This window comes from Trichosurus vulpecula, chromosome 7 (assembly GCF_011100635.1).
Source record: "Trichosurus vulpecula isolate mTriVul1 chromosome 7, mTriVul1.pri, whole genome shotgun sequence".
In the NCBI taxonomy this organism is placed as follows: Eukaryota; Metazoa; Chordata; class Mammalia; order Diprotodontia; family Phalangeridae; genus Trichosurus; species Trichosurus vulpecula.
The window spans coordinates 156,059,751-156,075,627 of NC_050579.1; the positions used below are offsets into that span (position 1 = coordinate 156,059,751).

Consider the following 15,877-nt stretch of genomic DNA (forward strand, 5'->3'; position numbering starts at 1 on the left):
TAAGTTACAGCTAAACTGGTCTCTATGCTGGCTCCTGCATGTAGCATCCCCTATCCTTTCTCAGTAGCTTTGCACAGGTTTTTCTCTGAGTTTAGAATACTCCTTCTTCATCTCAACCTCCTAGAATCCCTAGCTTCTTTCAAGGATTAGCTCAAGTACTGTCTATCTTCTTTCAGTCACTCAACCTTGCAATTTAGGTGTCATCCCCAATTTCTCAACTCTTATTCCTCATGTCCAGTCAGTTATCAAGTCTTGTTGGTTCTGCCTTGGAGACATCTCTTGTATGTTCCCCCTTCTCTCCTCCTCTGACAATTCAACCAAACTGGTTTAAATCCCATTACCTCTTGCTTTGCTATTGCAGTAGACTGCTGGTTGGTGTCCCTGCCTTAAGTCTTTCCCCCATTCCAGTCCATCCTCTGCTCACTGTCCAATTTTTCTTCCTAAAGCATAGATCAGACCATATCACCTCTTCAATTAAATAAAGTCCACTGTCTCCCTCTTACCTCTGACATCAAATATAATTTCTTGTTTGGCTTTTAAAGTCCTTCATAACCTTGCTCCTTCCTACCACTTTACTCCCTCCCTTCCATGCTCTGTAATCCGGTGATGCTGGCCTCTTTACTGTTCCCTGAGTACATTCAACAGTCTGTGTCCCATCTCAGAACATTTTCCCTAGCTGTCCATGCCAGGTGTGCCCTCCGTTTTTTATCTCCACCTCCTTATTGCTCTGGCTTCCTTAGGTTTCAGCTTAAAGTCCCACATTGCACAAGAAATTTTTTCCAGATCTCCTTATTCTTAGTGCTTCCCCTCTGAAACAACACTCAGTATATCTCATATGTAATTATTAGCATGTTTTCTCCTCCTTTAGGCTGGAGCTCCTGGAGAACTTTCTTTGTATCCTTAGCACCTGGCATACTGTCTAATAAATAGTAGGTGCTTTTAAAAATACTAGTTGACTGACTTACTGGAGAATCTTTCTATCATTTTCTCTGTGTTCGTATTGTTGGCTTCCAGTGGAGTGTAAACTCCTTGAGGACAGTAACTGTTTCTTGTTTTTGTTCTTGGTTTGGGGATTGGGGATGAGGAGTGGGGGGAGAGTTGGTCTTTGTATTCCTGGTCCCTAGGATAGTTCCTGGCACATAGTAGATGGACACTTAATAAATGCTTATTGATTTGAATTACATGCATGAGCCAGAAGTAGATCCAGCATGGATTATCATGCTTAAAACCAAAGCGTACACAAAAGTGCCCAATATACCCGTGGTTCTGATAAGAATGATCTTAATTGAAGTCTGATATTCACTGTAGCTAGTAACTAGCAGGGAAACTGTAATTTCAAGATCTAGTTTGAACTAGTACTATGTGTGATTGAGGTTGTTTCAGGTTTATTTTGAAGAAAAGATGGAAAAATTCAACTTTCAGAGGTATAAAAGATACAGAATCAGAGATACAAGCTTTGACTACAGTGTAGAGTAGTGTAAAAAGTATTGGATTTGAAGTCAGAAGAACTGGGTTCAGACCTAGGTCTTCTACTTAAATCATTAATCTTGAGCCAAATCACTTAATTTCTCTCTTTTAGTTTTCAGGTCTGTAAAACTTTAGGGGGTCGAATTAGGTTCTCTGAAATCTATTCCAGATCTATCAGTAGGAATGTAGAGAACTACTCTCAGGGGAAGGTGACACATTGGAGTATATATGAAAAATAAATTATTGAGAATATTTATTTACTCAATGCTGAGAAAAGAGAGTGTTTGAAGAGTGTAGATAGCCAAGGAGCTGTTGGGGGTGGCAGTGGTACCAAGATAAAGATGTTCACTAAAACTTGTTTCTCGTCACTTTCTCCATTCCTGCCCCTGAATTACAAGATCACTGTCTTTTGTTAGCAGTGTGCAAAGACAGGAACATCAACAACCAGTTTCGGTTAGACTTTTACACAGATAAATTTTGTTTTTATTGTCAGCATGCCTGGTAGGGAAAAGACACACCTACCACTGGGAAACAATCCCCATCCTTGAGCATAGTAAATTGGAAGGCACTGAAGGACTCAATTCTAAGAAGTGCACGCATGTTTGCCCAAATGCCTTATATTTCTGCTTCCATCTATAGCTCTAATTTAGGTTGTTTTTAAGTTGCTCAGGTGTATAGACAAGTACTTGTTGGCATAAGAACATTTTATCAAAGTTAAAACATCAGTATGTTTTATAAATCTGGGTATTAAGAGTAAAAGACATTACAGTAGAGTGAGAAAGCTATACTAGAATTAACCAGTTATTTACCTAGGACATAGAGGCGTCCTTCCCTATACTGCTTCTTACATTAAGAGGATGACTTATACTAACACTCCTTTTGTAAACAGGAAGACAAAAGGATGCAGGCAGTAGGCTGTACTGTGAAAGGCTGCCCCCTCTAGTAGGACACCTCAGATTGTCCAAAGGAATATTCTAGGTCAAGAATCATTAAAGGTCAAGGGAGCAGTTCTACTTGAGAGTACAAAGAGAAGGATATTTGGAGGATTTTTAAAGATGTTTATGAAGTCATTTGCATATAATATAGTCTTAAACTCACTAAGTGGTAGGATTGCTTAGTGTTAAAATTTTTATTTTAACTCTCAATTACACACCTATTTTTTCAACATTCATTTTAAAAATCCCATTTAGATGTTATCTACATAGTAAAGTACTTAGTACACTTGTAAGCTTTAATATTACTAGAAGTACAAATGCTTCAGATGTTAAAAAAGTAACATTTGCAAGGTTACACACTTAACATTTTAAGATATTCATGTTTCTTATTAGAATTTAGACATAACAGCATAAATCACTCCAGTAGTTTTTGAACTTTATAAAAACTTTTGTCAGCTTCTGCTCAGTGACTGAAGGGATTACATTTGTAATCCTAGCCTTAACACCATGTAAAGGACAAGGTTTTGATGCAACCATGACAGTTTTGATTTGACAACACAAGAAAAAGGCTAAAAGTGGCCAAAAATGAGGGTCTCCTCTACCAATCCACCAGTCTAAGAAAGTGTCAAAGAGTTGCATACATAATACAGGGTACCCTATCTTGGTGAAAATTAAAAAGAAAAATTTATTATTCAAAATTCACAAAACTAAGTGTTAAAAGAAATTTAAGTAAACTTTACAATCTGAAGTTTTAAGGCTTAAAACTGCACTAAGACTTTTGGGACACCTTGTATTTCAAAATGTCTCATTTAGAGGTCTCCTACCAGAGAAATTTAGGTTAAACAAAAATGCATTGTTTTTAAATAAATCCACTTAATAAAATTTAATACTGAAATTCATAAAGTCAGATTAGATAACTCGAAGCCTCAAGTGTAAGACATTTTTTAAGGCTAGAGAACCAATTATGAATTATCATGTTACATCCTAGATCTGTAAGAGGAGAAAAAAATACATAAACAAAAAGAGGCCGATATAGAATAAGATTAGAATAAGTTCTTGGAGCTTCAAGAGAGTGAGGTTACAAGCCTAGGAAAAATGTGAGTGATTTTTCAGGATGGGAAAGGTGCCACTGTTAGGAAAAAGTATTTTTAAGGTCTAGAAGTACAACATTACATTCCTAATAATCATAGCACTACTGAGGTGGCACAGTACCCAGCTCACCAAAAGGATTTGGCAGTTTTATTCTTTTCTTCACCAAAAGTTTTAAAATCATATAATCATATATAATCATAAAATGGAAGGGTCATTTTCAAACAAGAACCCCTTCTTCTGCATTCCCAATAAGTTACCACCCATCCGATCTTTACTTGAAGAACTTCTGATGAGGGAGAATCCACTCACTACCTATGGATTGAGCTTTTCCACTTGGCCCTAACTCTTACTGGCAGGATGTTTTTCCTTGCATCAGGACAATAATTTGCTGCTTGCATCTTTGACCCATTGCTCTTAGTTCTGACCTCTAAAACCAACCAGAGTAGGTTTCATCCCCCTTCTACATGACAGCCCTTTAAACTCTTGAACCATGGCCCCCTTAACCCTTTTCCAGAGTAAGCATCATTAGTTCCTTTAACCATTCCTCATGTGGCAGGAACTCAAGACCTTTTATTCTGATCTTGCGCCTCTAGATTTCTCCACTTTGTCAATGTCCTTCCTAAAGTGTGGTGCCTAAAACGCTATTTGAGGTTTTTTCTTTTCTTTTTTTCCCACTGAGAACTTGTCTCCATTTGAAAATCAGCGCGAAAACAGGATTTACTTTATAGTAATTTGTTGTTAGACTCAGTTCTTTTGAAAAATAATTTATGCCCCCCCCCCCCCAAAATCCATTGTTAATTAGCTGATTCTTAAATCACATTGATCAACTGATATTATGGTGCCTCTGTGGCCTGGTTAATCTGTCAATCACCAACTCATTTAATAAGTACCTGCTCTATGACAGTAACTGTGCTCAGCACTGGGGATACAAAGATACATGTGAAATAGTATGTGCCCTCAAGAAGCTTATATTCTATTGAGGAAGATATGTATGTGTATGCTTGTATATGTGTCTCACTACAAAATATATGAGACTGCTAGGTGGGGCAGTGGAAAGAGTGCCAGGTCTGAATTTAGGAAGACCTGAGTTCAAATCGGGCCTTAGACTGCGTGATCCTGGGCATTTCAGTTAACTCTGTTTTTCCTTCAGTTACCTCATAAATAAAATAAAGCTGCAGAAGGAAATGGCAAACCACTCGATTTATTGTCTTTGCCAAGAAAACCCCAAATGGGGTCACAGAGAGTTGGACACAACTAAAATGACTAAACAACAGACAACAGCAAAATATATGAATATATTTATACGTTAGCCTCATGTCTTCTTAAATATAAAATTTACTAACTTTAGTCTTTCTTAGAAAAATATTCTGTCTTAATTTAAAAAACAAATCAAAACCCAAAAGCAGCTTGATACCCTGTATTCTACATTCTCTCTCCTTCCCTAGCCCAATTCTTTATAAAGTCATTGAGAGCAGGAACCTTACTTACTTCCTGGTATCATTATCATTACTCATAGTATCTAATGTACTGTTTCACTCACAGTAAATTCTCAATGAATGTTCTTTATTAGTGATAAACACATTATTCTTAAGATGGTAATCATCCTATTTCAAATGGAAAGTTTGCCCCTCTTTAAAATGTTTTTTACATTTTAACTTTGTAATAAGTGAAATGCTGCTTCTCTTTCCATTGTTGACCTCATATTAAATTTTGTATAAATGTCTTTTTAGATTTTTCATAAATCCTCCGTAGAATGACTGCATATAATTTTGTATATAAGTTAATTTTGTAGACGTCACTCCTAAGATGATTGTACTTATAGTGTGTCATCTCCACTTTAAATGAAGGCCAGACTTCTAGCAACCCCAACAGGAGAGTTTCCAGAAAAGGCTTATAAGCATCAGGAATAAATGTCACAAACCGTTTATGCTGTAGTATGCTATATGCTATAGTCTTTACTCAGAACCTCAGTGATCCTTCTTTAAGATAAGTTCTTATTAGCAAATTAGAAATAGCATGCTAGAAGAGAATTGGTACAGTGAAAGTTAATAGTCTGTCCTGGAGGAAGGATTAATAATCTATATTATTTTTCCTATGAGGCATTTTGTCAGTTTCATATCACAAATGATAGAACCTGATGACTTTAAATTAGAACTTGTTTTCATTTAGTTAGCTAATCAATCTGCTGAACTGTTGAATCACACATTTGTTAGACTTGTATAGACTACTCTGCTATCATTGTTACTTACCTCACAGTTGGGCCTATGTACTCAAGCCGAAGTTAATAGGCTTTAAGATAAAAGTTGCATCTTGTGTAGATACTTGGTCTAGGATGTACTGCTTGTTTAGATTCAAAAGAACTGTCATAAATAATACTTTATCATTGTATTTGATTACCTTGAAGAAATAACTATACTATCTGGGGCTTTTGTTTCACAGTATCTTATCTAAGGCATTATGTTCCGGTTTAAGTTATCATTTGAATATCTTGATATTTAAATTGTCGGTGAAGACTTTTACTCTAAGTCAATGGAATACCTTGCTTACTGAATTGAATAGTCAAAAAGGAACCTTACCTAGATAGATTTATTATTATGTTTTGGTTGGCTTTTGATCTGGAATGTGGTGATACAGCTGTCTTATCAGCAACACTAGCATACAATCATATAGCTCTTTAAAGTTTGCAGATTATTTCATTTTGTCCTCATAATAATAACCTAGTGAGATAGGAATTCTTATTAGCCACATTTTATAGATGAAGAATGTGAGGCTCAGAAACGTTAAGTGATTTGCCTGGTAGTCCAAAAGCTAGTGTCTGAGGTAGGAATTGAACCCAGGTCTTCCTGACTTCAAAACCAGCATGCTAGCCACTATATAACACTGACCCTCATATGTATGTACCAACCATATATACATAAATATCTTTGACGTACTTCTTATTTAGTGAAAAAATTGAATTGCATATGTAGAGTGCAGTTGTTCTGTGATAAAGAGAAATTAAACCAATAAATACAGTATATCTATATAATAAGCTGTCTTTTCTTCCTTCACAGATATATGGGCAATTGGTTGCATATTTGCTGAACTATTGACTTCAGAACCTATTTTTCACTGTCGTCAGGAAGACATCAAAACAAGCAATCCTTTTCATCACGATCAACTAGATCGTATTTTTAGTGTCATGGGATTCCCTGCAGGTGATTTCTTTTTAAAGGAAGTGTCTATAACATGTATGCTTTATTTTTAAATATGATAGTGAGATTTTAAGATAATCATATCTTAGGATCCAATAACCAGTGATATATTAAGGAAGTATAAAACATAATATCTCTCCTTTGTAACAATCTATGTCTATTTTTATACCGTTTTTTCTTTTGTAAGATAAAGATTGGGAAGATATTAGAAAAATGCCAGAATATCCCACACTTCAAAAAGACTTCAGAAGAACAACGTAAGTATTTTTATGTAGATAACTAGAAGATGACTCCTAATGGGAATATTTAAAGCTTTTTTTTAAAATAGTATTTAATTTCCCAAATTACATGTCAAGACAATTTTTAGCATTCATTTGTACAAGATTTTGAGTTCCAAATTTTTCTCCCTCCCCTTTTCTGAAAATGGTAGGCAGTTTGATACAGGTGCTGTCATATAAAACATTTCCATACTAGTCACAGTTGTGAAAGAAGAAACATATTAAAAAGAAAAAAAAATACAAAAAAGAATGAAGTGAGAAAAAAATATGCTTCAATCTGCATTCAGAGTCCATCAGTTCTTTATCTGGATGTTGCCAAGAAGAGCTGAGTCCTTCATAGCTGATCATCACACAGTGTTGCTGATCATGTGTACAGTGTTTTCTCATTTCATTTTGCATCAGTTCGTACAAGTCTTTCCAGGTTTTACTGAAATCTCCCTGTTCATTTCTTATTGTACAATAGTATTCCATTACATTCATATACTACAGATTGTTCAGCTATTCCTCATTTGATGGGCATCCCCTCAATTTCCAATATTTTGCTACCACAAAAAAGGATTGTAAAGGTTTGGTTATTTTTTTTTAAGTCATGCCTTCTAGTATGTGTGAATCACTTTTTGAAACTAGAAACTATTCGGTAGGAATAGCTATGGAAAAGATGGCTCCAAATAAAGGAAGAAATATTAGATATGCAAGAGGTATTATCCATAAATACTTTAAATACTTTTTTTATGCTAGCATAATAAAGGTCTGACTACAAGGCCACATTAAGGCCGCATTGTGATTTTATCATCATATTTAAAATGATAAAATAACATGTACCATTGAAATGTCAAAGTAGTAGTCTGCTGAATGGGGGAGAGAAAACCAAAGCAGTATATTTATTTACAGGATCCTAGAATTGATGAAAAGTAGTAAGTAAAGAATCTGTTTGAAGGATAAAGGGAAAAAATAAAGGTATTATCTAGGAATTTATTAGAAACTCTACACTAGGAAGAAAAGGTGTTAAAGAGGCTGTGGATGTGTTAGACCAATTTAATAAAGCCATCATGTTAAGGCATTTAGCAATGTGAACTATCCAGATGTTTCCTGAAAGAGAAATAAAATAATCCTCCAAAGACTAGACCAGTGGTTAGAGTATGTTGAGTGTAATTTAACAGTATAGAAAATGGAATAATTTTTAGGGGCAGATAACCTTTGAATTGTATAACTATAAAATAATACAGTTGATGTTTTAAAAATGGAGTGAGAATCTTTACCAGAATGATCAGAAAATATAGCATTTAGAATCCCTCAAAAGGGAAAGAAAAACAATTAGAATGAGAAAATGGATTTCAGGAAAGCTTCAGTCAATTAACTTTGAGAAATATTAGTTAAGATTTTAAAACTGGTGAATACTTCTGAAATTAAAAAGCGGTCTCAAGATCCTATTTCATTGAGAGGAAATAAAAGGAAAAGCTTACCTAAATTTAACATGCTACTTGAAGTGCAAAAGAACATCCAGAATAGAGAAGTACAAGTTCTTGAGGAAAGGTACAAATAAAGGGAAAAATGGGAAAGCCAACAATCATTTCAAGACCCTTAAGAGGGAATAAGATTGCTTTAGTCACATACACTAATGGATCTTATTGTTGTGGGCATGTTGAGATGTAGGTTAAAACCACCTCCATATCTGCTCATCTCATACAACTCTTTTCCATGTCTTCATACTAGTTCACAACAGGGTCTATGTAACATGTTGAATACTGTCTTTTTAAAGTTCTCTTAACATTGTGAGGATATCAGTAGAACGATGGTCTTCCATTGGTTATTTATTGTCATGTGAGCAGCTTATCTTATTTTAAAATCATACATTTCTTTGATATCATTTACATCATTTTTATAATCCTTTGTAATGAGTTATAGTCTGCTTATATCTGTGTACCTCTCTATTGCTTTTTGATGGCTCCTACACTTTAATTCTTTGGAGATTAGTGTCTCCTGCTGGCTTACAACAACGCCAGAAAAATGTTAGTATTAAAAAGATGAACTCTTGTTTCAAGAGAAGTTTGAGGTCATTAATAGAACCTTACAGTTTCCTAAAGGCAATTCAGCCTACTCTCTTCCTTTTCCAGTTTTGCGCCCAATTCATTGCAATGTCTGTCCAAGATTTTATGTTGATTAACAAGGACTATAAATTGTATATCCAACTGCATATCATAGTCTGGACAATAGGCATTTTTCATCTGTTTGGTCTTTCCCCTGTGGATAGTTAAAACCAAAACTCCTTTTGGGTGATTTTAGATCTTATTTAGGAAACTCTGCAGTGATCTGGAGCTTAGTCAGGATGATATCATTCACAAATGGCTTCTGGTGGACCTTACCATCTATACAGAATCCTTCTTTGACTTGGACTCTGCGTTGAATCTCCTCCATAACAATGTCAAATACGTACTACTGTTGCAAGCATGCTTCTCCCTGTTTTATTCCTTGCTTGTTATTAATGATCATAAAATTGTCAAACAAAATTATCTCTTTCACGTATGAACGGATAACATCTTCTTGAAGAGCCTTTAAGGTAGCATTTGTTTTCCCAAGTTAGAATTTTTGTAGTTAACAAAACAATAAATAAGTACCTTGAGATCTAATACTCTTATCTTTCAGTCAGTTGTGTGATAATAAAGATATGGTTTGCTGTAGAATATTGTTTATAAAAGACTTCCTATTCTCTTCTAATATTCTTATCAGAGGAGTCCTCAGTGCATGGGTAGGTTATTCTCGTAATATTATTATTTAGATGGGAATTTAGGCACATAGACAAATAATTGCTGATTTTCTCAGTCACCCTTTTTAATGATGCTGCTGCTGCTGCTAGGTTGTAGCATAGTGGATAAAGAGCAACTTTGGAGTCAAAGTAACTTCGGTTCCAGTTCTGCCTTTGTCATATGCACTTTATATCTTATTGACCCTTTTCAAGTCACTTAACCTCTCAGTGCCCCAGTCAACTCCAGTATTATAATTCGTAGAGTCATTTCTGATTAGCTTTGGTAGGAGTTTCATCACAGGGGTGTACACCAGTGAAATCATAAGTCTAGGGGAGAAAAGAAGACCCAATTTTTTTATATGCCTTTAGATCCCTTGAGAATCAGTCCTACCACATGTTCAAAAAGATGTCATCTCCAACATGTTGCCATCTATATGTACAATTGATCTAATCCAACAGCTTTTTCTATCCTTACTTTCTGAAGGGCCATTTCTACATTTTTTTATAAGCAAATCTAGGATTGTGATGTTAGAGTCTAAGTGTGATGGTTTCATTCTCCTTCGGGGGAAAAAAGGTTTGCTGTGTATCTTTGCACAGTTTTTCCCATCATTTGTTTACCTGTTATCCACCTTACAGTTTCACTTTTAAATGTCTTAGGATGACTTAGGTCATTCAAAATTCTTTCTTTAAACTGATTTTTCTTTCCACAGCTTCTTGCTATTTCGTAATGGGCTACTGTTCATAATCTTCCATTGTCCTTCTTAAGAGTTTACAAATGACTTTATATTTGCCGGTGTTGCTGTACCTGCTATATCTCTCCACATGGCAAGTAGATGAAATGTTTACTGACAAAGATTATTTTTTGGTCTCTTTTCTCCGTCCTTATTCTCTTCGACCTCTCTGCAGTCTTTGACGCTGTTAATCACCTTCTCCTCTTTAATACTCATTTTTCTATAGGTTTTTGTGATACCACTCTCTTCTGGTTCTCCTACCTAGCAGACCGCTTCTAAGGTTCCTTTGCTGGCAGCTCATCCAGATCATGCCCTCTAGCCATAGGTATCCCATAGGTTTTTGTTCTGGACTCTTTTCACTTATGTGCTATCTTACTTGGTGATCTCATCTATTCCTGTGGATTGAAACGCCATTCCTATGCTGATGTTTCTGAACTCTATCTCTCCTGCCCCAGTCTCTCTGATGACATCCAATCTCTCATCCCTAGCTGCCTTTCAGACGTCTTGAACTGGATGTCTGGTTGTCATCCTAAACACATCTTGTCCAAACAGAATTCATTATCTTTCCCTCTAACTCCTACCTTCTAACGTCCCTGTTACTGTAGAGAGCAATCCTCCTAGCCCCCCAGGCTCACTACCTAGGAGTCATCCTGAATTCCTCACTGTGTCTCACTCTATAATATCAGATCCTTTGCTAAGGCCTGTTGATTTCATCTTTGCAACATCTCTCGAATACACCACCTTCTCTCCTCTGACACTGCCACTGCTATGGCACTGGCCCACATCACCTCACACCTGAATTATTTCAATAGTCTGCTAGTGGGTCTGCCTGACTCAAGTCTCCCCCTCTTCCAGTCCATTCTCCATTCAACTAAAGTGATTTTCCTGATGTGCAGGTCTCACCATGTAAACAGACCACCCCTCTGCCCCCAGTAAACTTTAGTGGCTTCTTCCTACCTTCAGGAGCAAATACAAAATACTTTGTTTGACATTCAAAACTTCATCACCTAGCCCCTCCTACCTTTCTAGTCTTTACACCTTATTTCCCTTACTCTTCAATCCAGTGGCACTGGCCTCTTGACTATTCCACAAACAAGATACTGCATCTCACCACCCCAGGCATTTTCCCTGATTGTCCCCCATGTCTGGAGTGCTCTTCCTCTTCCACTCTGACTGGTGGCTTCCTTTAAGTCCCAACTAAAATCCCATCTTTTGCAGGAAACTTTGCTCAGTTTTCTTAATTCTAGTGCTTTCCCTCTATTAATTATTATTTATCATATATGTAACTTGTTTATACATATTTGTTGTCTTCCCAAATTTGATTGTGAACTAACTCCTTGAAGGCAAAGACTGTCTTTTGTTTCTTTTTGTATCCCCTATCCCCAGACTTAGCACATTGACTGGCACATAGTAGATGTTTAATAAATAAATATTGATTAATCTTTTGGTCTCCTTGTTATGGCAGCTGGTAATATAATCAGTTAAATTTCTGTATGAAATTATAATCAGTACCTTTTTCTCATTCATTTTGCAATATTTGGCATCAATAACTTGTTTAAATTGGCCGAGTTGGAGTTCTTTCAAGTTCATGTAATGTCATTTTCCTCATTCTTATTTTTCTATCTTTGTATTCATTTTTGTAACAAGTTGGTAATCTGACTGTATACAGATAGCTGATTGAGGAATGGGTACCACATCAGTATAAAATTGCTTCCTGTCGTTAAAATATAATAAATTTTATTTTTATGAACTAATTCAGTAGTTGAGAGCATAACCTAGATTAGAGAGAGCATCTTAGAGTGAAGAATACCTGTGCTTAAGTACTAGCCCTGAAACATCATGGCTTTGTGACCCTGGGCAAATCAGTTAACTTCTCAGGGCACCGGACAACCCTCTAAGGCTCTTAGGTTGCAGAAAAGATGCAAAATGTGAGGAACTTTGCGCACCAATGAAGTCATTAGTCTGTTCCCTCCCTCTCCCCTAAAATAATCAGTGGTCACCATGTCCGGCCCCTTTTGGTTCTTGTCTTAAGGAAAGCCTTCAAAAGGTTTGGATTTGAGGCTTCTGTTTAATTTCTAAATCTGACCCTTCCCGTTGCCTTTATGCATCTTTTCAGTGAAGTCATAAAATATCAAAGTATACATTTTAAAGGGTGATTTAGTAAGTATATTTCTCTACCTCTTCAACTTGGTGTATAAGCTGCAAATATTTTGCCAGTGATCTTTTTAAAAATACTTCTCATGAGCACAGCAGTAAACATGACCAACTGCCCCATGAAATAATGTTTTTTTATTGTCTTTGGAGGCACAGTAAAATAAACATGGCCATTTCTTTCATGTGTTTGACCAAGGAGAACCTGTGAACCATCCTTCCATTTAACTGCAGCTTCCTTTTGTCTTCTAGGTTTGATTATGGCAAAAATGTAGATTTAGTTTCTCTAGTAGTGTGTTTACTTGTTGGTCACTGGACAAGAATCTCACATTTTGAATACCAACCACTAAGTTAATGTTCATATGTCATCTAAAAATAGTGTATTTCTTATCCCTTATCCCCCCTTTTCTTTCCTTGTCCCCTTTTCTGCCACTTTGCTACCATCACTGCAGAAACTGCCAGTGGGGAAACTATTTTAAATTTTTGTTCATTTAATGGCCTGCTATAGCCAAAGAATTTATCACTAAGTGGCTAGCCTACTTTAATTATATTAGGAGAAGGGAAAAAAAAAACACTTCCTCTCTGCTTAACTAGGAGTTAGCATTAGCTGGGACTGGGTGATCTTAGGTTTGACATTTAACCTAGAATAGATTTCATTCAGCCCATTTGAAGTAATGCCATTGGGCATAATACCTTGCCTGTAGTCAGGAATTTGACTCATGATCCCTTAAAGTCCCATATAGCTCTCAGATCTATAAAAAGGAAGAAGATGCTCATAAAAAAAATCAGCTACTTTTTTAATGTCTTTCTAAAATGTCAACTTGAATCAGCTCATTGGAGTTTAAAGTGAAAAGAGGAAAGGAATTGGCTAAATTAACTTGAATATGTTCAGATAAGCAAGGCCCATAACAGGTTACATAAGAAGAATAAGTTTAAGTAATTAACAGGTGTTGTTATTGTCATTAACCATCCCTTTTCCCCATGGCAAATCCTTGCAATAATCAAACCTAAAAGATAAGAGGAAGCCGCATTCAAGTGGAACAGTGATTTACAGGTTCTCCTTGAACAGACAAATAAAGGAGTTGCCCAAGTTTATTTTTTGTGTCTCCAAAGACAATAAGAAACATCATTTCATGGAAGGAAGTATTAGGTCATGTTGTATTGCAGTGTTCATGATAAGTATTTTTTAAAAGATCTCTGGCAAAATAATTGCAACTTATACACCAAATTGAAGAGGTAGAGAAGTTCTACCTTAGAAAATTTCTAAAGGATAAAAATGCTTAAACAAGAGGCTACTTTAGCAACAGGTTTGGTAAAACACAGCCCTAGAATTTTCAGACTGGTCAACTGAATTTTGATAATCAGAAATCAGTCAATCATTTTATAAAGCACTAGGAATACAAAGAAATGGCAAAAATAGTCACCCTTGAGGAGTTTCCATGTTATAAATCATTCCAGTAATCCAGTATACCTTTATTAAGTGACTGCTCTGTGCTAGGCACTATGCTAAGCGCTGGGGATACAGCCCTCAAGTTTATAATCTGAAGGAGGAGGCAGCACACAAAAGGAGGCAAGAAAGCAAGGCAGGGGTGAGGGAGGGTTCTAGAGGAGCTAAAGGGACGCCGGGGAATATCCTGTTGGACAGACTTAAAACTGGAAAGGGAAGAAGATGCAAAGTAGAATAAGCTAAGTCCAGTTTCTGTACTTTTTTTTTTAATTCAATTTATTTAATATATTTAGTTTTCGACATTGATTTTCACAAGAATTTGAATTACAAATTTTCTCCCCATTTCTACCCTTCCCCCCACTCCAAGATGACATATATTTTGGTTGCCCTGTTCCCCAGTCAGCCCTCCCTTCTGTCACCCCACTCCCCTCCCATCCCCTTTTCCGTTCCTTTCTTAAAAGGCAAGATACATTTCTACGCCCCATTGCCTGTGTATCTTATTTCCTAGTTGCATGAAAAACTTTTTTTTTGAACATCTGTTTTTAAAACTTTGAGTTCCAAATTCTCTCCCCTCTTCCCTTCCCACCCACCCTCCCTAACAAGTCAAGCAATTCAACATAGGCCACATGTGTATCATTATGTATAACCCTTCCACAATACTCATGTTGTGAAAGACTAACTACATTTTGCTCCTTCCTAACCTATCCCCCTTTATCCAGTTTTCTCCCTTGACCCTGTCCCTTTTCGAAAGTGTCTGTTTTTGATTACCTCCTCCCCCATCTGCCCTCCCTTCTATCATCCCCCCTTTTTTATCTTCTTCCTCCTTCTTTCCTGTGGGGTAAGATACCCAATTGAGTGTGTATGTTATTCCCTCCTCAGGTCAAAACTGATGAGAGCAAGATTCACTCATTCCCCCTCACCTGCCTTCTCTTCTCTTCCTACAGAACTGTTTTTTCTTGCCACTTTTATGCGAGATAATTTATCCCATTCTATCTGTCCCTTTCTCCTTCTCTCAATATATTCCTCTCTTATCCCTTAGTTTGATTTTATTTCTTTTAGATATCTTCCCTTCATCTTCAACTCACCCTGTGCTCTCTCTGTCTCTCTCTCTCTCTCTCTCTCTCTCTCTCTCTATATATATATATATATATACACATACATATATACATAAATATACACACATATACATATATATATACATACACACACACATATATGCATATTCCCTTCAGCTACCCTAATACTGAGGTCTCATGAATCATACACATCATCTTTCCATGTAGGAATGTAAACAAAACAGTTCAACTTTAGTAAGTCCCTTGTAATTTCTTTTTCTTGTTCTTTTTCTTGATTACCTTTTCATGCTTCTCTTGATTCTTGTGTTTGAAAGTCAAATTTTCTATTCAGCTCTGGTCTTTTCACTGAGAAAGCTTGAAAGTCCTCTATTTTATTAAAAATCCATATTTTGCCTTGGAGTATGATACTCAGTTTTGCTGGGTAGGTGATTCTTGGTTTTAATCCTAGTTCCATTGACCTCCGGAATATCATATTCCAAGCCCTTTGATCTCTTAATGTAGAAGCTGCCAGATCTTGGGTTATTCTGATTGTGTTTCCACAATACTCAAATTGTTTCTTTCTGGCTGCTTGCAGTATGTTCTCCTTGATCTGGGAGCTCTGGAATTTGGCGACAATATTCCTAGGAGATTTCTTTTTGGGATCTATTTGAGGAGATGATCGATGGATTCTTTCAATTTCTATTTTGCCCTGTGGCTCTAGAATATCAGGGCAGTTCTCCTTGATAATTTCTTGAAATATGATATCTAGGCTCTTTTGATCATG

The 15,877-nt window shown here is 36.2% G+C and overlaps 1 protein-coding gene across 5 annotated transcripts in view; it reads left to right on the forward strand.

The window, feature by feature from the left end:
• CDK19 (cyclin dependent kinase 19) overlaps nucleotides 1–15,877 on the forward strand; it is a 238,178-nt gene that overhangs the window by 206,139 nt on the left and 16,162 nt on the right. For all 5 annotated transcript variants that reach the window (XM_036766306.1, XM_036766309.1, XM_036766310.1 and 2 more), the window contains 2 exons: nucleotides 6,548–6,691; nucleotides 6,876–6,945. In XM_036766306.1, the coding sequence (XP_036622201.1) occupies nucleotides 6,548–6,691; nucleotides 6,876–6,945 (214 nt within the window). The remainder of the gene's footprint in view (nucleotides 1–6,547; nucleotides 6,692–6,875; nucleotides 6,946–15,877) is intronic.